The sequence below is a fragment of the Typopeltis vanoorti genome, chromosome 13 (assembly GCF_054136105.1).
Source record: "Typopeltis vanoorti isolate ZY-2024b chromosome 13, IOZ_Tvanoo_1.0, whole genome shotgun sequence".
In the NCBI taxonomy this organism is placed as follows: Eukaryota; Metazoa; Arthropoda; class Arachnida; order Uropygi; family Thelyphonidae; genus Typopeltis; species Typopeltis vanoorti.
The window spans coordinates 11,542,330-11,570,114 of record NC_143561.1 but is presented as its reverse complement, the minus strand read 5'-3'; the positions used below and the strand labels follow the sequence as shown (position 1 = coordinate 11,570,114).

Sequence of the window (27,785 nt, the reverse complement as noted above, 5' to 3'; positions counted from 1 at the left end):
CACAATACGAAGTGTATTGTGTAGTGCATAACACACTGAAATTCTCTCATTTGTGGATATTTTTAATTGACAATAGGTGTGCGAATAAAATTTGAATGATATTATTATATGCGGTAGAGTGCGTTATCCGGTCAATATTGCTAAGTTTCAGAGTAAAAACCTAATTTTAGTAAGAAATATTCGTATAAAAGAAGGATAGTTCTTTTTGCTTCAGTTTGTTATCTATTAGATATATTCACGAGTCAGTTTGTTTTATGGGAAGAAAGACCCCAGTTAAAAAGAATTATTTTTTCCAATGCTTTTCCCAATGTGCGATCTCCTATTTCACTTATATTTGCTAATCTCTTACAAAAGCTGCGGTTGTCCTGCAGATGTGGGAAAAAATGTATCATTTTACTGACTAAACCACAAATGTGTGAATGCCGTAGCATATATTTCATTAAATTAAATAGTGAATTTTATCTTCGGCAAGTATAAAAAATAGCAATCGTAGCAAGCAGCAAATATCATTTGACTTCATGACAAAATTTTTAAAATAAAATACAAGAAATGTATCAATTTGAATTGCTATTGTTAAGAAACCTGTTTTATCTACGGTAAGACAAACTTAGGAACCATTGCTTTAATATAATCTCACCTTTTTGCAGACACCTGAGAATGCATGAGCCACAGCACAGAAATTAAACAAAAGACACGGGACATGACTGGTCTTGGTAAAAGGTGAGATGCTGCAAAACACCAAAAGTAATTCTTTAATAAATGGCCAAAGTGCCATCCAAAAAATATTTCATAATTTATAGCACTTAATTTCGATCTAAGAAAATTTCAAAAAGAAATTATGAGTCTTTGAACATACATTCATTACGTTCATCAATTTAATTATAATTCATAATATGAACAAATCAAGAGCATGTTGTGACATGCTTCACACTATTATTTGTTCCTCTGTAGGGAGCACTTATGAGGACGATGCGAACTGAAGGAACATAATATTGTATTTATCAAGAAAACATTTCGTGAAAATATATTTTTTTTCTCCTTTCATCAACTATATGTTCATCAGAGATGTGCTACAGGTTTCCAGTTTTCTTTGTGCAGAAATGATAAAAGTAATACGTAAATAAAACAGAGTGTCAGTTCTCTATCTTTAATCATTGTCATCTCGGTTGGTTTATTTCACATTTTTGCAGAAGACAGAATACGATAATTCTATTTATTTTATATTTTTACAGATATTACCTTCTTAGGTATACCTAAGAAAGTAATGCTAGTGATTATCAATGCAGCCAATGACTGCATAATATTAAAGAAGGTCAACGGCCATGAAATTACTCCAAATGAAAACAAAAAGTTTCAAAATAATGAAATGAAAATATGAAGAATAAAATTATAAATCAAAATACTAATGAGATGTGCAAAAAATCAAAGCACATTTAAGAGACATTTGTAGAATGGAGAAACATATAATATTATAGAAGGAAGGCGAGCCAACAAAGCCGAACAAGAAGGACAATAATCAAAAACAGACGGGTAGGAATTCTAAACGTTAAGCAAGAAATGTTTGGAAGGAGACTTTTGAAGAAATTTATAATAGACAAAATCTATAACATGGGGCAATAGGAGACGAAACAAGACTTCATGCTGAGAAATTAGCCCAGCTGTATTAAGAATATGAGTTTATATATGCGTTAAATAAAGTTTCGGCTAACAAGGAACCAGTTGTTGACAATATTAATTCAAGACTAATAAAATACTCAGAATGAATAACCGACTCATATCTATTCAGGTCATAACGGATATATGAGAAACTCAATCAATCCCAAAGACCTTACGTAATGGTCTGTGGTTTCCATTCCTATAAGTGTGAAAACCATCGAACAATAATTTTAATTTTACACCCGTTGAAACTATTACTGAAATTATGAGAAATATTACCAAATAAGGCTTAAAATTATACCAGCGATGATCAATTTGGGTTCAGGAAAAACAAAGGAACAAGGAAAACCTTAACCCATAGAATGAGAATTCAAAGAAGATTTCAGAAGAAGAATAAAATAGCTCAGTAGTTTTCCTTGATTGGCAGGAAACCTTGGATAGTTTTGGTTTGAACAAATGTTTGACATCTGAAGAAATGAAGGTAGATTGGAAAGAGAGGGAGAGAGAGAGAGAGAGAGAGAGAGAGAGAGAGAGAGAGAGAGAGAGAAAGAGGGAGAGAGGGGGGGCTAGTATTTATTCTCTAATAGAACCAAGATATCCAAATAGAACAACCGATATCAAAACTGAAACAGCAGTGATTGATACATAAAGGATATATTCAACAGTGTTTAATCTCTGCATTGAAGAAGCAATAAACAAATTAACAGTCTCCGATTTGTGTATGATTTAGAAGTTTATGATTCAGATATTGGTTATGACAAATTGAAATCCAGCCTGACAAAGACGGAGAAATGTTTACACAGTACATCCTAAAATTTAATTATAAGAAATCTGAACTGATAATCACAGGTCAACGAATCCCATGAAAATTAATTTGGAAATATATAATAACCCAATGCAGCAGATATTTTCTCTTATATGCCTTGGGAGTCTCATTTACGGAAACCAATTAACTATCATCTGTTTCTATAATATGGATGCTTTAAAAACGCAGTTCTGTTTCTTTCCTCGTAAAAAGGTCTCAGATATTCTCCACTTACTTTTCCTAATATTCAGCTCAGCAGTCAAGACCAAATCTCGGATTGACTCTTAATCCCAACCTTTCTTGGTACCATCATAACATTTCTATAGCATCGTTAACTATCAAAAACTTGGCATCCTTTTCTGCTCAAGATGATCTGCTGAACAGTAACTTACTCCGCATACATCCCAAATCCTAGCAATATTGAAATACTTCCCTCCTGTTTGGAGTAGTGCACCTAGGATTTCTTTAAAATTCTTGATACCCTTCAGAACAGGGCCGTTCGGTTGATAAATGAAACCTTATTATTCAAACTCTCTTTCTATTCTGTAAGATCAGTTCCTGTATTGTGTTTTTTCTACTTATATTTCCATAGATATTATTCATCAGAACTGGAATCCATTATGCCTCTCACTGCTGCCAAATCAACAGAAACTCTAGCAATAGCTGTTCAACATCCCACTGTATTCGAGATGCACTCACCACACCTGCTACTTGAAATCATATTCCATTCCTTCGAACTCAATTCTATGGAATAGATTTTCCGTTGAAGCATTTCCAAAGGACTACAATCTCCAATAGTTCAACAGGCACATCCGTAAATTACTCTAATCCATACTGTGCTCAGTTATGTTATTTGTTTGCTATAGGTTCTTCTGACTTTCGTCTGTGAGAGGAAAAAAATCGTCTTCAAACGATTTCAATACTTTTTCTGGAATAAATCAGCAAAACGTTTTCTGCCTTACCTCCTATCATTAGACGAATGAGCAAATCTTCATCGTATATATGTGAAGAATTCAGAACATGATTAGCTAGAACGTTGGATTTAGTTCTACCATGGGGGATGACTCTCACATACTCCTCTATAATTAATTCAATAGATTTTTCCGTCAAACGAAAACACGCCACTTTGCAATAACACCAAAGAAGACAATAAAATTGTGGACACTTTAAGAAGTCACGTGTTGGTTTTGCTATTTTATATATATATATACAGGGTGTTCGGGATAAATTTGACATATTTATAATTAATTATATTTTTCCGTAAGTTACATGTATTAACACACACTTCTCTTCATTTAAAAGTTTGGTCCCTTCTTCATTCATATACAAGATGTCAGAAAGGATGGATAGCTGGAACCCACCTGAATCATGGAAGAGAATAACTTGTATCATGATGATTCGTGCCCGCCATCAAAATAAGGATATTACGACTGCTGCCCAATGCTCCCTGAATACAGTAAAAACAATCAGGCATGAACTAGAGACTTGCAATGGTGACTACGAGGATGTAGCAAGAAGAAAGATCCCTAGCAGACGATCTGATTGCGTTCGTACAGCAGAATTCCTCTCAAATCTGCAGGAACAGGTGTTGAAGAACCCTGGCATTGGAATTCGGGCTTTGTTCGTGGAGTTGCTAACTGTAGTCAAGCCCTGGATAACAAGGGTAGCCAATGGTAGGCCGTATGTATGGCAGCAGGATTCGGCCCCTTGCCACACCTCTGGGAAAAGTCAAAAATGGTTGTCTGAAAATTTCTACGACTTCACCAGTCCAAATGTTTGGCCTCCAACCTCCCCAGACCTTAACCCCATGGATTATTTTGTATGGGGCGCAGTTGAAAAAGACACCAATCGCACTTCCAGTAATACAAAAGCCCAGTTAATGGATAAAATTAAAACAGTTTTTGCGGCCCTTCCCAGGGAGACTGTAGCATCAGCTTGTTCGAGGTTCCGAAGCAGAATTGAAGCTGTGATCGATGCTAATGGTGGTTATTTTGAGTAAATCTTGTTGATAGTATTGTAATTAACTCTGCCTGTAATGTTTTTTTGTCAATTCATTAAATTTAATAGATACAAAGAAGATTTTCTTTTTCCTTACGAAACTGTCAAATTTATCCCGAACACCCTGTATATATATATATATATATATATATATATATATATATATATATATATATATATATATATATATATATATATATATATAGGGACTATGATTTTTCGGTGAGTAGTGACATATATTTTGATAACACACAAAGTACATGTTTTCAATAATACTTAATTTTTTATTATTTTTTTGAATTTTTTGAACATGTAACTGCGATAACTTCCCAGAATTTCGAGATGGAATTCTGCAGACCTCTGTATCTATGTCTATTATCAATACCATGGCAAACAAGGCCAGTCTTCTCCGACTGTAAAATTCTAATGTTCTGGTAATTTTGTATTCTACACTGAGCATAGTAGCCACTGTTATAATAGCAAAGTCGACTTCAACAGAACAATTTATGGATACCTAACAAGAAGAGAGGTGGAAATTTCTCCATGAACTCTTGTAATCTGCGCCTCTGATTCCCCTCTTTTGGAAGAATTAAAGAAACAAAATCTCACAATTCACGACAAGTATCCGTTCAAATATTTTTATTAGTACAAACCCATCGATATACTCATGACCTTCACCTGGTTCGAGTACATTTTCCAGGAAACATATTCACAAACTTGTTTTGTAGGGACTAATAGTCATGAGGTAGTTAGTAGTACAGAAAATTATCGACAAATATCATCTCTCAATTAGTCAACAATCTGATACAAAAAGATCCTGCATAGCCTATTTCAATGGATCATCAGAACAAAGAGCACGCATTCCTCTTGAGTATAATATGTAAGCTTTCTTGAAACTAGCTGGGAAGGTGTTTTCTTTGCTGCCATCTACCAAGAAGAACTTAACACGTCTCTGCTTGACAGGAATATATCACGTCTCCTGTTCATCTGAACTTTGCTATTTTGAGAGAAGCTGTTTTGCTCAGACAGATTTGAATCAAAATATTTTTGGACTACATAATATTGTAGAGAATCAGAGAAATCCTGTATTGCCTGCCATGCTATTGACACTAGAAACAGAATTCACTGCAACCAAACCAAGATCCTTCATTCCTGCAGATTGAAATGTGATCGTCCGTTCTTTTAAAAGTCGCCGAAACTATGCCTTGGTGCTAATCTTAACAGTTCAGATGATATGCCTGTCTCAAAGATCTGGGAAGTTTTCTCCGTTATCTCTTCATATTTTTGTTTGCAATATTGAAGTTATTTCATTACAGGAAATGTCCATTTTGGTGCTTTGAATTCTAGTAGGGTATTTTACTATTAATTCAGCTGCGACAACTATTAAGCACATGTTATTTGATGCATAACTTTTGATTGGTTTCTTCAAAGTAGATAGTTGGTTTTCTTAAATCACCATGACGACGTCCTTGTAACAGTGGATGAAACATATTGGAGTTCTGATAAATTCTATTTTTCCATACAGGTTAATCTTTGTAAATATATAACAACTATTCTATAATATTAACAAAGACTACTGGAAGTTTTTTCACTTGGTTATACTATAAATTAAAGATACCAAGATTAAACCATACACTTGGTTTAATCCTTTATCCAAGTGTAAGTGAACAAAGTTTGCGTCTGAAGTATTTTGGAGTAACTCGAATACAGAAGCTAAAGACTTCACATCGCTTGCCTTAGTATCCCATAATTCAAAAAGCACATATCATTACATCATTACAGGTATCACTAATGCTATATCTCTAATGCTATGCATTGTGGGATGGGAAACTATCCAGAGCGGTTTCAATAATGATTGAAACCGCTCTGGATAGTTAAAGGCTAGACGCAAGACGTTGCTGACTATAAGAGTGAAGCAAAATGCTTTTTTAATCCGTGCTATCCGATAAGGATTGCTGTGTGAGAAAACGTTTATGAGCTAAATGCTCTGCCTGAGTGAGTGTGATTTAGAGATCTTCATTTGGAAGTAGAATGTCCTTCGGTCTCCTGTATTTTGAGAAATCAGTTTCATTATAATTGGCTGCTTGTTGCACTAATTCATTTGGATGTGAAGAGGATACTGAGAAGAACTTTACTGCTGAAGACTGAAGGAAAGAGTAGATGTAGGTGATATTTGTATCCCGGTGGAGTTGGACATTTCTGACATACCATGGTGGGTTCAAGATCATGCGGAGACATTTGTTTTGCACTTTCTGTAGTTTGAGGATATTTGTACTTGAGATGTGGCTCCAGGCTGGAGAAGCATAAGTAATAATGGGTCGAATCATCAATTGATAAAGGAGCAGTATTATTTTGGTATCCACCTTGCTATTCCTATTGATAAGAGGGTAAAGCTGTGCAATGATTCTTGATGCTTTCGAACATGAGGCTTTTATATGTGAACTGAAAGTTAGTTTTCTGTCCAGCAGTACACCCAGATATTTAGCTTCTGGTTTCCAGGGAATCTTGGTATTAAATAGGAAGATGTCATCTTTGGGAGATATTGTGTTTTTAGTGAAGAGCATGGCGATACTCTTCTGAGGGTTTACTTGCAGTCTCCATTCCGAGAACCAGTGCTCTAATCTCTGCAGGTTTTCTTGCTGTTTCTTGGTGACAAGGTGCGGTTTAATAGATCTGGCTAGTATAGCTGTGTCGACTGCGTATAGGACAATAAATGATGACATTGGATTGTGCGGAATGTCCGCCGTGTAAATCGCGAAAAGTATCGGTGCCAGAAGGGACCCTTGAGGAACTCCTGCCAAGATGCGTCGCTTGGTAGATAATATATCATTTAGTTTGACTTGCATTCGTCTGTCACTAAGAAATGACTTTATAATTTGGAATAGATCTAACGGAATACCAGCTAAAATCAACTTGTATAGCAGTCCAAAGTGAAATAATTTGTCGATCGCATTTTCTAAATCAAGAAAAACTGCTCCGGTGTATTGATGCCAATTATAACTTGTGATAATGAATTCTATTAGTCTATGAATTTGTTGGGTAGTACTGTGAAATTGGCGAAAACCAAACTATTCTGAAGGAAGGATGTTTAATTTTTTTACTGAAAGTTGAATTCTGGAAAGGATAGCTTTTTTCTGCTATTTTGCCCAAATTAGATATCAGACTTATGGGACGATAACTTTGAGGCTGCTGAGGATCCTTGCCCGGTTTGTATATAGAAACTACGTCTGCCAACTTCCATGCAGAGAGGAAGTACTTAAACATGAACATAGCATTTATTATTGTTGTGAGATATATGATAGCCTTTCGGGGTAGCAGTTTAATAACTTTGTTGGAGATGCCGTCAGGCCCTGGAGCTTTATTATTCTTTAAATTCTTTATAATGTCATAAATTTCAGCCGGGGAAGTAGGTGTGAGTTGGCTGGTACAGGTATCAGTCCGTTTTAACACGTGTCTGACGTGGCGGTGGACATTGTAAATATGATTGAAATTTAGATTATTGTATGAAGGGCTACACTGTTTTTCTAAATTTTTAGCTATAGTTTCGGCTTTTTCTGCATCTGTGTAAACAATGTTCAGGTCAGATTTGAGAGGAGGAAGAGATTTGTTGTTTTTTTTTATGTTTCTCAGGAACTTCCAAACGGATTAGATCACCAGGTGATATGGAGGCTAATTTTTCTTCCCATAATTTGTTTCTATGGACGTTAAGTGCATCTCTCACTGTACTCTCCATTGTGTTGAGATATTTCTTGTCTTGGGGTGTTCTGGTGTTGTGGTATCTTTTTCTTACTTTATTTTGCTCCCTGATTAAGTTCATTATGTCATCTGGTAGTCGTTTAGGCTTGAAGGCAACTGAATTTGAGGTGATAGATGCTATGGCTGTGTTGATTTGATCAGTAAGTTTATTGACTGCAGAATCAATTTCTTCCTTGGAATTAATATGAGGGATGGGATCAATGTAGTTTGAAAGCATTTTGGATAGTTTTTCCCAGGGAATGAAGGTATGAGGCGAAAGGGGAAGATCCCTCTGATAACTCAGTTGGAGCAGAATAGGATTGTGGTCTGATGATAACTCATTCAATGATTCCAGGGAGTACTGTAGGTTGACATTTTGAAGGACAGCTATATCCAAGACGTCAGATGAGGCAGTAGGACTGTGGTGAGTTGGCACTGAGGGAACAGCCACAGTTGCGCAATTTGAGCTTGTGTAGTTAAAGAGGATGCGGCCATTCCTATTTATAGACCTACTGCTCCAGGCGTGATGTTTTGCGTTAAAATCTCCGGAAATAATAACCGGCAGTTTAATGCCGAGGATAGCATCCAGATCTGTGGTCAGCAATGTTTTTGATGGTGGGTTATAAGCAGAATATATTTTTATGTTTGCTGCAAGAAATTTTTGTAGTGCTCAGTGATGGATTTGCATTACTGAAATCCTGTAACATATTTACAAGAGAAGTGGATTTGTCATATTCTGGTCATGGATTGCTTTTTTGGGGCGGGCCAAGTCAACATATGTTCTTGTGTGGTGTTGAAGATTTATTTTCTTAGGGGGCTCAGATGATGGTGGGTGAACACCTGTCATCTTATTCAAACTAATAGGAGCCTGATGAACTTGAGCTTCTGGGGCTTTCGTTTCTGACAGTGAGGTAGACTGACTGATTAACTCAGTTTGTCTGTTTTTTTGGGTGGCAAATGCACCCTCTGTAATTTGCAGGGTGGGGGCCACCACAATTAGCACACTTAGCCGGGGTGGTTTTTGGCTTGGAACAGGTATATGTGGGGTGGGTGTCACCACATTTCAGACATCTGTATTGAGCTTTGCACAACTTCTGGCCATGACCAAATTTTTGGCATCTATGGCACTGCCCAGAAGAGGCCCTCTTAGTAAGTAGCTGTGGTGAGACCTTAAGCCAACAGATTGTCTTCAAGTTATAAATATCTTTATATATGTTGTGTATTTCCACCAATACTAGAGGCATAGGGGTCTTGTTAGATCTGTACATTCTACTGACCTTTATGGGAGGCAGATCTTGCATGTTGAGGTCAGCAGCTATTTCAGCTGTTTCAATATCTTCAGATACTCCTCGGAGTACCACTTTAAAGTTTTTTCTCCAAGGTAAGTGTGAAGGTATGGTATTGTATACCTCTTGTGTCCAACTCCTTGGTTAGATTTCTATAGTCAGACACTGTAGTGGGCTGAATTTTGATGCCCTCCTCTGTGTTCTTGGCAGTGGAGTAATTTATCTGTAGGTTGGCCATGGTGGTTCTTAAGGCTGTCCATCTCTGGTTTTCCCTAAGAATGACTGGAGGCACCTTTTCATTGGTGGAGGCAGGGGAATCTGTGTTGGGGGCATTTTCATCCATGCCATTTTCATTTGCTGACTCTGAGGCGAGAGTTTTGCGTTTTTTAAGCGCGTGCCTCTCTCCTTGATCTGAATGAGTAGAGTCAGAGATAACTGGACTTAGTTTTTCCTCCATTTGAGGAGCGTCTTCATTTTGATCTTCATCAGTTTCGGGTAAAGAGTAAAGATTCAGGAAGCCGGGCCATCCAAGCTCGAACTTCTTAAGGAGTTTCTTTACGAAGCTGAAAGCCAGTCCTTTATCTAGAGAGTCTATAATGATATCAGGATCTATCAAGTCTGATGGCCATTTGAGCTTAAATTTCCTTTAAAGTTTATTTACAAGTATAAGCGCTGGCTCTTCATCCAGCGAATCTGTGAGGGCGTCCAAATCTAACACATTCATCACTGACAGTTTGCGTATAAACGCAAGTAAATGGATCTGAAATAGATAGGCTAACAATGGCGATTCTAACGGCTGTTAGGCTAATGAATCGCTCTCGTTGCAATTAGAGTCCACTTACCTTTGCTGATGTTCTTGAATACAGTATAATCCGCAATTTAATGACTTTAACCTCCCTACCGGCTAGGACGTCTATAGACGTCCAACTAAATCTGGATATGTTTCAGCCCACCTGTTTAAAGAACCTGGATAAGAAGTGCAATTTGACTCTCATGTCCATTAGAAGGTGTGATAAACCCTCATGCTGAAGAGAACGGTTAATCGGATTATCTCCCGTTCGTAGCTGCCTCTCAGCTGCCTATAACAAGAAATGGACTTTATTGTTCCACGCTGGTTAACTGGATTTTAGTTATATATGATAGACTAAAAATAGAGAAATTATTTATATTTTTGTTTTCTCTTTTTATTGTACAATACAATTTTAATTTCTGGACAAAATAAAGGTCTTGCATAATTTCTTCACTTAAATATTGCCTTACCTTGGGGAACCAATTTAATTTTTTATATTTTTGAGCTAATTTTTTTCTAATCGCTTACTAGACAAAAGATTTTTCTTTGTTCTCGAAGAAATTAATTCACGATAATTATTTGAAATATTCTTTTAAAAAAAGAAAAGAAAGGCTGCCGACGTTCCAGATTATATTATTTTTATTTTATACACAACCATCGAAATCGAATAATAATAAGTCAAATATTTCAGTACGCAGATAACATCGCACTACTAGCAATACACACAGACAGACACAACATCATCTATTCAAAGCACAAGACCTAAATGAAATCACATCATACCTCTACAAGAAAGCAATTGTGATCAACGACACCAAAACATAGATGCTACCAATACATAATCCGAGAATCATGCGCCCCACACCAATATTGCTACACTGTCACACATACCGCTGCATTAAGAACAAAACAGCTGTCAATTTCCCGAAATCAAACCAGTGACACATTCAAAATAACTCGGTCTCTATATAGCTCCCCACCCTAAATGGACGAAACATATAGAATATCTACATACCAAACTCCGCATCATCGCAGCAAAACTCTTCCAAGTAAAAGACAATTATCCCATCTTACATAACAAAAACACCTATATCACGGTATCTGCGAATCCCTAATCAGATACGGTATAACTGTCTATGCAAACACATCAAACAGCCACCTAACAAAATTAGAAATATTTACACAGTAAAATCCTGTCAACATTGATTTGGACACCTTATACACATTTTTTACAACGCATTAAGTATAATATGCATTAACTCTAAATATATAAATACTCTATACGTTGAAAATAGAAAACAATTATTTTATACATGTGTAAACATGCAAAAATATCTGTAATGAAAAAGAAATGACCATACAACTAGTAACGGCAAAAGTATGGACCAACAAAAAATGGGGACTGAATAAGCTGATAAGAAAAAGTCTAATTTAGTGAATCCACAAAACCTCTACCACTATAAAAGCTGTTATAGAGAATCGCTCAGAAATGAACTAAAAAGTTAAGCACAGCTACTGCCATCGATGATTCTAATGAAATCTTAACAAAATCTATCTTGAATTTTGCACTAGAAAAAGAGGTGTAAAAAGTCACCAAAGAGAATAAAAATTAAGACAGAAAACCTTAGATCTGATGAAGAAAAGAAGAGATATGAACAGAGATTTGAATGACACCAATAAAATAGAATATGCGGAAATTTGTAAAACTATACGCCAAGGGATGAAACATGAACTTAGATCGTATAATACTAGGAAAATTAAAGAAACAATTGAAAACAATGGTAATATGAAGGTCCTAGATAAACATTATAAATTGGAACAAACGAAATAGCTGCTGTATGAGGAAAAAATGCCGAACTTATAAAAAATAGAGATGAAATAATTAAATAGAATTCAGGAATTTTATACTGAACTCTATGAATACAAAGATCGGGACATTCAAGAATCATCTATGAATAACTTGAGTAAGGAAGGACATGATGCCCCTGAGATATTACAAGGTGAAGTTGAAATGACCCTGCTGGAAATGAAGATGAAAACACCCCCGGAGAAGATGGAATTATGGTAGACTTCTTAAAACTGGTAGGAAGTCTTGTCATCAAAAACAGTTGACTAAACTCTTTAATAAATGCCTAAAACAGAGAATAAATCCAAAAATTGGAAAACTTCACTTCTAATATAAAGGGCAATAAGGAAGAAATTAAAAACTACAGACCTATAAGCCACTCGCCACCATAAATAAAGTCTTCACAAAAATTATAAATTAAAGAATAAAATCTAAACTAGAAGGAATGCAATCCTGTGAATAAGCTGGATTTAGAAAGAATTACAATACCTTGGACCATATTCACACATTAAGACAGCTCATTGAAAAATCAATTGAATACAATAAACCATTATGTCTGGCCTATATAGATTACGAGAAAGCATTCGATTCAGTTAAAAACATCTGCAATACTAAAAGCACTTGAAACCCGGAGAACCGAGAAACCATATATTGAAACAATAAAACATATTTACAATAATGCAACTTCTGTAATTAAATTATATAAAAACAATGAAAAGCATCCAATACTAAAAGGCAAGCGGCAAGGCAGCACCTTATCTCCCAAATTATTTACAGCTGCACTAGAGGAAGTCTTCAGAAGCCTTGATTGGGAAACAAAGGAATAAACATCAATGGAGAAAGGCTGCGTCTTCCGAAATTTGCAGATGATATTGTCTTAATAGCAGAAAATCTTGAAGACCTACAAGAAAGGCTAAATCAGCTAAATGAAGCCTTCAGAGTAATTGGATTAAAAATAAATAGAGAAAAAAAAATAACGATGAATAAATATATAAACCCTAGAACTGTCAAATTTGAAAACCATGAAATAGAACAAGTTACTTCATAGGTATATTTGGGCCCATTGTTATCATTCGATAATTGCCAAAGAAAAGAGATTGAACGAAGAATTCACCTTGGATGGATGGCTTATGGGAAAATGAGAGACATATTCAGAAGTGGCATCCCTATGAGTCTAAAAACGAATGCTTTCGAGCAGTGCATACTTCCTGTCCTAACATACGGAGGAGAAACATGGACTTTAACAGAAGCTCTATTCAAAAAGCCGAGAAAAACACAACATCCCATGGAGAGAAGTATGCTAAAAATAACATTAAGAGATAGGAAGACAAATACATTGATAAGATCTCAAACATTTGTCATGGATATAATAAAATACATTAAACAGGCTAAGTGGAAATGGGCAGGCCATACTGCCAGATGCAGTGACGTCAGATGGACTAGAAAAAGAACAGAGTCGAGACAAATGGATGAAGCAAGACAAAGAGGAAGCCTGAGAAGAAGGTGGAGGGATGAATTGGAACGAATGGCTGGAGTGAGACGGATGGGAGAGGCAGAGAACGAGTGGTCTGGAAAATCATAGGGAAGACCTTCGTCCAGCAGTCGACAGAACCAAAAGGTTGAAGAAGAAGAAGCAGAAGCAGATTATTATTATCCATTATTCAAAAATTCCGTTAAATCTTCATTGTTAATATTAGAAGAACACATGTTGTAAATATAGATGAAAAAAAAGTATTATTATGAAAATTTTAATTGAAATGCAATGTAGAAAATTAATACATATGTAGCAATTAATGCTAAATTTTATAAAAATTACAAGTTTGAATGTCACTAAAAACGATTATTGTAATTGTGTAAATCAACAAAAATATTATTATTATTATTATTAATTTTATTTTACATTTCTTATTGTTATTATAATAGATCCATACTTTTATTATAGTCTTCTTTCATTTTTATTATTTAGTATTTTTTTTATTTTCACAACTTCTCTAACATTGCAATTGGTGAAAATGTAATATCTTTACAATAATTATATTTGTATATTATTAAACTCTTCCATTAATTTAATATATATATATATATATATATATATATATATATATATATATATATATATATATATATATATATATATATATATATATATATATATATATATATATATATATATATATATATATATATATGTTGAAGTCGGCGCATTCAAAACTGTTCTCGCATTGGGTTCATTGTTGGGCGTATATTAACGTTTGTACGTTGAATAATATATACATTAACGTGTTGTTTACAGTTATTTTATCTATGTTTAGAGGATATTTATTTTTGTTATTTGCACCTGAAGAAGGCTGATTAGTTGTGCTATGAAACTTTGTTGTTATTTTCCTCGGTTTCTAGTCATTCAATATTTTTCAATAAATGTATTACAAACTATTATAAAGAAAATCTTACTATTCATTACTGTGAATTAAAAGAGTATAGAACTTCACTTACCTCCTTCTCCACCAGTGCAAAAACTTGTATATGCGCGATTCTCGACAAGCACTCGTTCATATATATTTTCTTATATAACCAATCGATATACTCGTGACCTTCGGCTAGTTCAAGTACATTTTCCTGAAAGCATATTCAGAATCTTGCTTTGAGTTTAATCAAACACGCAGATTACAAATTATCAACGTGTTAATGTGTATCAATGCGTTAATACAAAGTATCAATGTGTTTGCCCTCTGAAATGTTTGAACATCACGCTTGTGAAATGAATGAAACGTGATATCCTAAATCGCCTCTCATACCGTGGGTGTTCTCTCATAATTATAGCGATATTCAGTATTAATAAAGCAGGCCTGCAAAATTTGAGTCCTGAAAATTGTTTGAAAACTATTAAGTGTTTCTGATTTATTTCTGCTACTGATTTCAAATATCTCTTCCAGTTTTCCGTATCACGTAAGGATTTTTCACAAAATGGATTTCAATATTACAGTAAAAGAGCGTTAAAACGCATTGCATTAAGTAAAATAACAGTATTAAAATTTTTAATTGTAATTAAAGATTAATCTTTAGTACATCCTTTATAATCCGCTGTGGTGTCTTTTTCCTTTTTCCTTCAAAGCTTCTTTTAGACCTTTTTCTCTGAAATTCTTTTTCTGGGTCGTCTTTGTGCAACATCCAGCAATAGTCCGCCATCATATTGACATTCCAAATGCCCTGATACCTTCTTTCCATCTCCTTGATATCTTGGTGGAATCGCTGTCATTTCTCTTCGCTGACAGTTTCCATATTTTCAGGAAAGCAGTCTAAATGAGAGTTGAGAAAGTACACTTTTAAGCTCATTGAGCATCCCAAATCCTTGAATTTCTGTAACATGTCTTTCACAATCATTTTATAGTTGGGCTCCTTGTGATTTCCTAAAAATTTGGTCATCACCTCTTTGCCATTTTTTCTTCAAACAGTTCATCATTCCTTCATAAGTTTCCAGATGTCCGGACAAATAAAAATACCTTCATTCAATTTTTCTGTAGACATTTCTGTAGATAATCCCAGTTTTAAGTGAAGCGGCGGTAAAAGGATTTTTTCTCGAGCAACAAAAAGTTCGTGTAACACATTTTTATTTCCAGGTTCTAACGTGACTGTTTCTGTCCACTCCTTCTTGATCTTGATCTAATGTTGCTCTCTATCTCGGATGTCCCACTCGCACAAAAAGCACGGGCATTTGGTGTATCCTCTTCGTTCTCCCAAAATCATAGATATGACTTTAAGATCACCGCAAACTGTCCGTCCATGATCACTGATGGACAATTTGTTGAGAATGAAAGCTAAAGTTTCGTATCGTTCTTTCAAATGTACGGAATGTGCTACTGGTAGTGAAATATACTTATTGTAATTCTGGAGAGGCACAGATTTGAGGCTTCTTTTTGAGGAATCGATAAACAACCTCCAATCGATGACTTAATATTTTATGTTGAATTCGCTCACTCCGGGAATATCGCTAGAGTAAACTAAATCACCTTCCTCTGTAAATTAAAGAAGAACATCTGTTTCTCTATATCTAAACCAGGAGAACGAAGTGCCAGGGTCTAAGAAATTTTATTCGTTTAGTCTGGAGCCCAGCAGTTTTACGGATTCCTTAGGAAGACCAAAAATTTCTGACCAAGTCGTTTAAATCGGTATGTGAAAAAAGTTCAGATGGGCCACTATCTTTGTATTCGCCATCATTGAAATCTTCAAGTTCTTCGTTTGAATCACTGCTGAGTGGTTCTGCTACAATTTGTGGAAGTGTTGGCACTGGTATTCAGGACCATGGCCTCCTGGCCATATTGCAGATGGTAAATTAGGATAGGAAATGTCTTTTTTTATTTTTCACATTAAAACTTCGGACATTCAAAAACAGAAGTAACAGTCATCGGTATGGTTGCGGGATTCTCTCCACACCATGAGATTCCAAAACCGAAAGTTTTTTGTTCCTCCTTCGACTGCCTTCTAAGTTCTTCTACACAAATGGAACATACTATATGCGGCGCCCATGGCTTATCTAAGTTACCAAGTTCATCCCAAAATACACATAGTTCACTTTTTTCACGAAATCTGTAATGTTTCTTCGTTGATTTTTTACCACTAACTCTCCCCATATGTAGCAGAAAATGTTCGGTGAAATTTTGCATCCTCTTGAAGCCATTACTAACACCACTTAAAACACAATTTAACGAATGATATTAACACTATTACACAATATTACGTAAAAGCATTAAAAAACCACAAACGCATTAACTTAAATCTTCACACTAACTTAGAAATATGCCACCTTTCAGAAATATGATATTCTTAGTAGTCAACGACTAAAGTTCAACTAAAGAATCACAGTAGAAAATGTGTCTGTGACAACAGGAAACTCATCCGTTATCTCGGCGAATCAATTCAAAGTAGCCTCCTGCACTTTTATCTGCATTCCTCCCTCCCTGTTTGGTGGTGGGGTGAGCCTGTCACTGAGTGCAACCACAGCGGGTTGAACGGTCCTTCAGTCTCTCGTAAGGACTGATCAGGGGGACGCCTAATTTTTAGAGCGGTCTTTATTTAAACAGCACCTCAATAAAGGTCGAAACCGGTCTGGGTAGTGGCCCTTCCCTTAATGCATAGCATTATATATGTCCACTAGGAGATGTGCTTTGCATTATGGGAGATACCAAGGCAAGTGATGAGAAATTAAACCACCTTTACCAAGAGTTGCCTCAGTCCTGAAAGTACTTCAGGTGCAAACTTTTTTTGCTAACACTTGGATAAGGGATAAAACCCATTATATAATTAGTAGTATAGTCAAGTGAAAAACTTTCATAAACTTATACAACTTATACAACTAATTAGCTGTGAATAAAGGAGAATGAAAATAAATACCAGTGCGCTGAATTTAAATCCAATTACTACTAATAAAACGATAAAATGAGATAGAAATTGGGTACAATTGGTGGGTGATGGAATATTTTACAATTTTTTTTCTGAACTCAGCAATCTCAATATCTATTAGACTCAATTATTACTTCTCAGACAACTTTTCCATCGCAGGCCTGTGTAATGTTTCTATTTTAATTTCAAATCATTTTGTAAAAACCAAAGTCTATTTTTAATAGTCTCAACTGAGAATTTAAAATATTGTCCTTACTCTAATATGAAAATCTGCAAAACCAAAGAGGAAATCATTTCATGATAACTTATTCCTCTATTAAACTTCATCCTTAATTTACAATCGAGGAGAAACAATCAGGTATACGACCCGAAGAATCCGTTTAACTCTTTCAAGTCGAATGCCATGTTGTCAGTTATATAGAGAGGCACCAAAAATTGTCACTGGAAACCTGAATTCTTCATCGTACACAATAAACAAAAACGAAGCAAGCCACAAAACACACGCAACAACGCTGGTCTCATAATTTTAGTTGCAGAGAGTTGTTTCATTATGATTTTCTAACAGAGACCGGTATATTGAAAAATTCGTTGAGCGGGAATTTCATTGAAGGAATCATTTTTGCTAAGCATGTTTTCCCAAATGGATTACGTTTCCTCTCAAGATTATCGGCAACTTCCAGGAATCTCCAATTCTTCTGTTGGTATGTGGAGAATTCTCCAAATTATCCGTCTCATCCGAAGGAAATCGGAACTGAATTTTATTTGGAAGAAATTATTAAACAGATCATTCATTAATAAATATATTAATCATTTTGTATAATAAAATTAATTTTTATTGTTTTATATTTATTAATATTATATACAAGCACCTCCCTGGAATCAAGGGATTCATGGAGAGAAGGGACTGGGAAATAACGATTGCTACTTACATGTATTGCAAGAAACTACTCTTTCTTTCTTACATATTTCTGATGCATTCTTCCTCTTTAATTTTCTCCAAACTATGAAAGTCACATCAGGTTGTATTCATGTGCAAAGTTCCATATTCCAGATATGAGTTCAGTTAACCAGTGCCTCATCTTTTCGATAATTATTCATTTGGAAGACAACGAAGTAATATATCAAAGCACAATAGTCCGGATGTGATTTTATTAATGTCTTGTAAAGTGGAAAATCAGCTTTATTTTTCACTACAACTTTTTAGTGTTCGTTTTTATTTCACCTTGCCAGTGTGTCTATTATTAAACTCACTCTCCTCCGTTATCCACTTATCACTAGTTCAAGAACTATGTGAGACAAACGTCCATTAACATGCTACTCAGATTGCAGTGTATTCAAACAATAATGCAGAGCCTTCCATTCCTCAACAATAAGCTGAATTCATTAAAATTCGCCAAAATGAAACAGTCAGTTCCAAAGAGCGTGCAGCCATTGTATATGCATTGTGCATGTCCACTTTCACCATACCCAACTTCGCAACATCTACATACAAGTAAATTAATGTTTCTCTTCAGATAACTTTGAATGTCATCGGTATATATCTTAAACAGTAATTTTACAAAGATTCCACTTTAGTATGCCATTAGTCAAACACATGCTATTCGAATCAGTTACACCGGTTTCTAAAACTTTCTGTTAATTGCATGCTTCCTTTTAAAATTTCAGCTAAAGGCACTTTTTAAGAAGGTAGAACATTATTTCAATCAAACAATGAAAAGTTATATTTTGTTTCGGGTAAAAAAAATTATAAACATATTCAATTTTTTTTAAATTATTTAATGCATTTTTAGTAATACAAATTCAAAACACTACTATAACTATTATTATTATTATTATTATTATTATTATTATTATTATTATTATTAATTCAAAAAGAAAACCTCAACACAACAAAAATGAATGTGAACCATCAGATAGATGTAATCACACCAGAATACAACAGCAATTGGACATTCGACTCGCTTGATGCATGGACACAACACACAGTACAAGATAGAGGACTCTCAATCTTACATATTAACATCAGAAGCATTCGAAAACATTGGTTATTGTTACAGGCTTATCTGAGGAATTACATTGGTATTATTGATATATTGGTCCTAACAGAAATATCCATAATTGATGACGAAGCGACCGCTTTACAAATTTCAGGCTTCCAACATCAGATCATGTCGCCAAACAAAAAGATGGGGTGGAATATTAATATATATCGAACATAAATTAATAGCAAAAGAAACTGCCTATCAATCTGAGCATGCCGAAACGCTTTGCCTCGAAATCACTAATACAACAAATAGCATCCCATAACACTAAATGCTATTTACAGGCCATCGAACCTAAACATGATAAAATTCTTGCACGAACTCCATTGCGGGATTTCACGGCAAGAAATATGCTCAACCGAATACCTAATGATAATTGGCGACATAAACATAATTATTGCAAACAAAGTAATACCTAAACAGCCTTGTACAATACCTAGACACGCTATCCATGTATAATCTAATACCAACAATAACGTCATGTACTAGAGAAGAAATACTCGGAAATACTATCATTGCTTCGTGCCTAAATCATATAAACGTCCAAGCACCATCAAACAGTTACACTGAATCAGTCATAAAATGCAAAGTAGCAGATTATTATTTCATGGCTCTAAACCTGCACACTAAGACAATATCCATGCAACGCCCCACAGAAGAAAAGCAACACTAAACAATAATAGACGAAGAAGTAGTCAACAATGAAATAAGAAAATCCAAGTGGGAACACCTGGCATCAGATTCAGTAGATATCTTATACAACAACATTAGACTCACACTGCAGCGAAATATATAAAAAAGCTGCAAAGGAAGTCAGCATTCGCTCCAAAACAACCCAAAATCCTTGGATAACACAAAATGTAATCCTAGAAATACACAGAAAGGACGCTTTATGGAAAGAATTAAAGCGATATCCAAATAACACAGCTTTAAAAACTGAATATAAGATAACAAGGAATCACCTTACAACACAAATCAGAAATGCAAAAAGAAACTACTACAGAAACAAATTAATCTCTGCACAAAACAACATGAAACAAACCTGGCATCTGATCAACGACATGCTAGATTCTGTTCCCAACGTCACCGCCTTCGAAACCATTTGAATGCTAATTTATTAACTAACATGTTTGAATGAGTTCATTATTAATTAATAATTCATAAATAATAAATTATTTAATAAATAAATTAATGTTATTAATATTAATAAATTGATTAATAATAACTTATTAATTAATAAATTAACTAATATTGTTAATATTAATAAATAATAAATTAATTATTACCTAATAATAAATAAATTATTATTAATTAATAATTAATAATAAATTCATTCAATATCACAAACAATATCACACAACACAAAAAAGACAAACTACCAACGATCAACAAAAAACCTACCGACACAATATCAACAACAAACCATATATTTTCCACCCGTAAGAAAACTGGAACTGAAAGAATCACTCCTACAACTAAAACCAAAACCCACTTGAGGAAAAGACAAAATAAGATTCATAGACCTTATAACACACTTTGAACACATAAATCCAATACTTTTGAGACTTGTGAACATAATATTCGACACAGGCATTATTCCACAACAAATAGAAACTGCAACAATTACGCCAATATACAATACAAATACTCAGAATTGCAGAGACCAATAGTTATCCTACCAATAATCTCAAATATTCTAGGAAAAATAACATACACCAGACTACAGAACTATTTACATAAGTACAGCATCATCTTACGAAAGCAATAGGCTCTCAGAAAACAAAAAGCACCATTACTTTATTAGAAGATATCGCCGACACTATAAACGACATATTAAAGAGATATCCAAATAACTCTAGACAAAAACAGCTCTCGACAAAAACAAATACCCCGTCCTTTTACTGTTTGACTTAACCAAAGCATTTGATACACTTGAACATGACATACTACTCACCAAACTATACTAAATTGGTATAAGAGGAACACATCGTACATGGTTCAAGAACTACCTCTCAAACAGAACAAAAGTAACCAAAATAGATACATGCCACAGCGGGGGGGGGGGGTAGACAAATAAAACGCGTTGTTCCTCAAGGTGCCATATTATCACCGACTGTATTCAATATATACATTAACGATGTTCACAACATGGCAATAAGAAGTAAAATATTTCAGTACGCAGATGACACCGCACTACTAGCAATCTACACAGACATCAACACGGCTCTCTGCAAAGCACAATAAGACCTAAATGAAATCACAACATACTTCTATAAAAACGCAATTCTAATCAACTGCACCAAATCACAGATGTTGATAATACACAACCCAAAAATCATGCGCCCAGCGTTATCCATACCGTTATCCATAAACTGTCACACATACCGCTGCATTAACAACAAAAATACCTGCCAGTGTCCCGAAATCAAACCTGCATCACATGCCAAATACCTTGCTCTCTATACAGATTGCCACTTAAAGGGAAAAAATATATAGAAATCTTTCATAACAAACTCCGGATCATCGCAGCAAAACTCTTCCAAGTAAAAGACATTATTCCATCCAACAACAACAAAAAAACTCCTACATATGCGAATTTCTACTCAGATACAGTATAACAGTCTATGCAAACACATCAAACAGCTACCTAACAAAATTAGAAATATTACACTGGAAAATTGTGTCAACGCAACAACCAATATCCATCCAGAACTTGGCGACAGACAGAATCGTGAGCATTAAAAACCTGAAACACTACATAACATTAACAAGGAACTATTTCAACATCACCTATCGAAACAACAGAGACACATATCGTATAACACGACCTACAACAACTCTCTAAATCCCTACACCCTTCAACATTTACTTTACTTTTATATATTTATTATATATTTATTATTAATATTAATAAATATATATATATATATATTATATTGAAAAATTTATTACCATTATTATTATTACAACAACAACTCTCTACATCCCAACACCCTTCAACAACTCATACGGTTCTTTTGTGAGATCACATCAGATACCAACGCAACTCAGCAACCTACCAAGAAATTTAAAACACATAGATAACTACAGAACATTAAAACACGAATTCTGGAAAATATACGAACAAAGCTAATATACCACTAACACTAATATACACATCACAAATCACCAGCAGCCATTGCATAGGTCTCATGCATAAACAGTAACAACAACATAAATAGTGAAGGCTAAATCCCACTGTTTTCATAAAAGCTAACCCAAGCTTCGAAGAACGTGGGATTAATGCGCCTCACTCACCTACTCGTAATCCTAATAATCAAAGAATGCAGATTACGTAACAATACAGTGAGTAAAGAAATATGAAAAAATGTAATAAATCTTTCTTTTTATTCAAAACGTATGTAAATAATGAGTTTAATTTGCATGTTTGTGAGAATTAGGAAACATAATATTTAATTGTATATGTGCAAATACTGTTATATAATCACACTTTCTCAAACTTTGAAACAAAAAATAGTAAACTACGACATATAATATTATATAACTTGTGTAACTCTGAACTATAGCAAAAGAAAATGATAAAATTCTTGCACGAACTCAATTTCTGGCTTTCACACCAAGAAATATCATCACCCGAATACCTAATGATAATGGGAAACATTAACATAAATATTACAAACGAAAAGCAGAACAACACTGTACAATACCCAAACACGATATCCATGTATAAACTAATACCAACAATAACATCATGTACTAGAGAAGAAATACTCGGGAATACAATCACTGCTTCCTGCCTAGATCATTTAAACGTCCGAGCACCACCAAACAGTTACACTGCATCAGTCATAAAGTGCAAAGTAGCAGATCATTATTTCATGGCTCTAAACCAGCACACCAAGACAATATCCATGCAGTGTCCCACAGAAGAAAAGCGACAGAAAACAATAATAGACGAAGAAATAGTCAACCACGAAATAAGAAAAACAAACTGGGAACACCTGGCATCAGATTCAGCAGATATCTTATAAAACAACATTAAACTCACACTGGAGAAAATATATAAGAAAGCTGCAAAGAAAATCAGAATTCGTTCAAAAATAACCTAAAATCCTTGGATAACACAAAATTTAATCCTGGAAATACACAGAAAGAACGCTAAAGCGATATCCAAATAACACAGCTTTAAAAACTGAATATAACATAACAAGGAATCGCCTTACAACACAAATAAAAAATGCAAAAATAAATTACTACAGGAACAAATTAATTTCTGCACAAAACAACATGAAACAAACCTGGCTTCTGATTAACAAGATACCCGACTGTGCTCCCAACCACGGCCTCCGAAACCATAATACACAACTTAACGAAAGACGTAAAACCTATCCATCAACTACCAAATGATTTTATCGTATACTTTGCATACTCCAGTAGAATGGTAGGCACTAGTGACAAGATCATGATCAAGATAAGATAAGGAATCGTGACGTGATCGGTTGATGACATCATTGTGGGCGTGGCTTCTTGGGTTTAGAATGTTAGGACTTTCCCTGGGGCATATGTGTCACTGGCATCAGTTCTTGTGTTTTGGTTCGCGGTGGGAATTGTGGGTGATTGTAGAGATAAGGATTCGTGTTGTGATTGGTGGGACACTTTGAACCAGATGAAGATCAAGATAAGATAAGGAATCATGACGTGAATGTTTGTTGTTATGAGATGTAGATAAGTGACGTCATTGTTAGTTGTAAATAAGTGACTTTATTGTTTTGAATGGAAAAGGAAGATATATTAGAGATAAGGATTCGTGTGGTGATTGGTGGGACACTTTAAACCAGATCAAGATCAAGATAAGATAAAGAATCGTGACGTGAATGTTTGTTGTTGTCAGATGAATATCAGTGACGTCATTTGTTAGTTGTAAATAAGTGACGTTGTTGTTTTGAATGGAAAAGGGAGATATATTAGTGTATAAGGAATCGTGTCGTGATTGGTGGACACTTTTGACCAGATGAAGATCACGATAAGATAAGGAATCGTGACGTGAATGTTTGTTGTTATTGAGTTTTGAATGTTTCGAATTTCGCTGGGGCCCTCGTCTGTTGGGGACATCACTTGGTGTGATATTTAGAGACAAGAATCGTGACGTTATGTGTTTGGAAATTCACAGTTTCGAGGTTTTCTGAATAATTTAATTATATGCTATGTCACTGAAACATAGTTTTTTTTTCTTCTATAGATGGTTGTACTATTTCCAATACATTGTGGGGTATTTCTTTAATGTTAAAGGGTGGGAATTCTTAGAGTATGTCGTGATGGAGGGTGTGATTAGGTTTTCTGAATAATTAATTATATACACTAATTTAACTGAAACGTACTTTTTTTTTCTTCTATAGATTGTTGTACTAATTTTCCAATACATTTTAGGTATTTCTTTCCTGTTAAAGTGTGGGAATTCTTAGAGAAAGTCATGATGGCTGTCGTGTTTCGAGTTTTTCTGAATAATTAACTATGTATTGGTGTCCCTTAAACACACACACATACACATTAGATATGAAAAATCGCTAATGTATCCATGTTGATACTCTAATATATACCCTATGATTATTTTTATGGGGAAAAAAAACTATTCAGTATTAGAATTACACTTACCAAAAACATACAAGCAGTTGTTATGTTTAAGTTAAAAAGTACTTATGGCTTTCCAGATGACTCTTCTAAATACGAATATTCCAAAATAGTTGAATTTTATATCCACAACACAACACAAACACAAAAACCACAAAGAATGAAATTTCTGTAAATACTGTACCCTGAAATTGTTAAGTACTTCGTCCTTTAGATTACAGACCATAGATGCTGTGGTTTCGTCATTGCAATATCCCCCAGCGAGCGGTTTTCTGCAAAGGGGTCTTTCATCAAAATGACATGAGTCACATCCGTCACTGTTGTCATGTTTTTGTTTGGGCTATGGAATTGTGAGTGATGTTTTTGAGTTAAGATATCTTGGAATTTTCCCAGGGTGACACCCATCTGTCATTGTCGTCATGTTTTATCCAACAGCATGTAGAAACATGTCCATGAATCATCTGCGCAAAAAGTTTCATTTTGCAAGGAACGGTCAGAACAAAACATGACGACAATAACGGACGTGTGTCACCCTGGGAAAATTCCAAGATATCTTATCTCAAAAACATCGCCCACAATTCCTTCCGCGAACCAAAACACAAGAACTGAAGCCAGTGACACAAATGCCCCAGGGAAAGTCCTAACATTCTAAACCCAAGAAGCCACGCCCATAATGATGTCATCAACCAATCACGTCATGATTCCTCATCTTATCTTGATCTTGTCACTAGTGCCTACCATTCTACTTACTCTATCCAAGAACTGCACAGAAATATTCCCCCAATCACAAAACGTGATTCCAATGGACTACAATCAAAACAGATATTATGGTTCCCAACCATAAAAGAAGCAGAACTTCTCTCTGTAATACATCAAATCAATCCAAACAAAGGCCCAGGAATAGATAGTATTAGACCTAAGGATATCAAGAAACATGCAACTAGCTTAGGACCTATCCTGCTAAAATTAAAAAATAAAATAATTAGAACAGGAGAGATACCAACTATGATAAAGAACCGCCATAATCACACCCATATACAAACATGGAAAAAGAAAATTAACCAGCAATTACAGACCCATAGCAATATTACTAATTATAAATCAAATTATGAAGAGGATTGTACTGAAGAAACTCACAGCATATACAGAGACATTTCATATTATCCCCAAAACACAATATGGTTTTCAGAAAAATAAGGGAACAACATCTCTCTGGGAAGACTTTACAGACTTAATTAATACCGCCTTAGACAAAAACAAAATTGCCTTTGGTGGTCTTTATTGATCAAACTAAAGCATATGATACACACACACACACCTGAAACCTTGTTAGAAAAGCTGAGACATGTCGGAATAGAGGGCCCACTGCACAGGTTGTTTATAAACAACTTCCAAAAAGAAAGCATTTCACATGTATCGAGTCAAACCGAAGTAGATAGCTACCAGTAACCTGTGGAGTGCAATAGGGAGCTGTACTCTCCCTTACTCTATTCATAATTTAAATGCACAGTATTAATAAGCAACCTCTCAAAGGTAAGATCCATTATGCAGACGATACATCTATAATATCCAACCATAATAACGCACGCATAGACCAAACAAATATGCATGACATAAATCTGATCACAGACTGGCTCGTGAAAACTACATACACCTAAACTCAGACAAGACAAAATTCATGATATCCAGAATTCACTAACTCGACCAGTTGATAACAAATATATAACCATCCAACATCCAACATAGAAACAGACAGAACAGAAAAATCGCTACAGTCACTCAGGTTGAAACAATACGATACGTTGGAATTAACTTCGATGCAGATATAAACTGGAATAGCCACATTCCAGCTGATATCTACACACGAAACTTCGAACAATAAGTGGCAAACACTACAAGTTAAAAGACATAGTTCCCACATGCCTAAAAACACTAATATACAAAGCACTATGCCAAAATATACCAAGATACGCTAAAACAACATATACTTTCTGTGCTCCCTACAAACTAAAGAGATTAACGTCGTTACAGTACAAAACGATAAAACCGATCTTTTACGAACAAAGAGACAATAACGACTTTATGTACACTGCAATGTCAGAACACAAAATACTGATAGCAAAACATATATGTCACTATGCAACTTTGCTAAAAAAGTATTTCGATGTCAACTACAGGAGAGTCAGAAATACATACCGTATAACAAGACCTCAGACAACTAATTATATCATATATAAATACAATAATCACTAGGGAAAGGCCACACGAAACTTCTACATCCCAAACATGTTAAACAAATTATCTTTTGAATACAGAAACCTTACAAACTACAAAAGCCTGAAAAGAGCTCTAAGGACATACTATGAACAAGAAACACGCACCCAAAATACCATGCAAACTTAATGAAACACAATATATTCCTTCAGATTTCCAGTTCAGCGACGCCGACGCATGAAGTCATTACAAGTGCGCGTGCGCGCGCGTATGTGTATGTGTGTGTGTGTGTGTGTGTGTGTGTGTGTGTGTGTGTGTGTGTGTGTGTGTGTGTGTGTGTGTGTGTGTGTGTGTGTATTTCTCATTCAATGGCTGCAGTGGAAAACAA

At 34.9% G+C, this 27,785-nt stretch overlaps 1 protein-coding gene across 4 annotated transcripts in view; it reads right to left on the bottom strand.

The window, feature by feature from the left end:
* LOC150099935 (murinoglobulin-1-like) overlaps positions 1–14,704 on the bottom strand; it is a 139,700-nt gene extending 124,996 nt beyond the window's left edge. Inside the window, exons 1-2 of one of the 4 annotated variants that reach the window (XM_090402815.1) lie at positions 14,610–14,704; positions 638–728 (exon numbers count right to left, since the gene is read on the bottom strand). In XM_090402815.1, the coding sequence (XP_090258941.1) occupies positions 638–702 (65 nt within the window). In that variant the 5' untranslated portion in view covers positions 703–728; positions 14,610–14,704. Of the gene's footprint in view, positions 1–637; positions 729–10,322; positions 10,548–14,609 lie in introns of those variants that run through there. The other 3 variants (XM_090402816.1, XM_090402817.1, XM_090402814.1) reach the window with 3 other exon arrangements.
* Between the last annotated feature and the right edge of the window lie 13,081 nt (positions 14,705–27,785).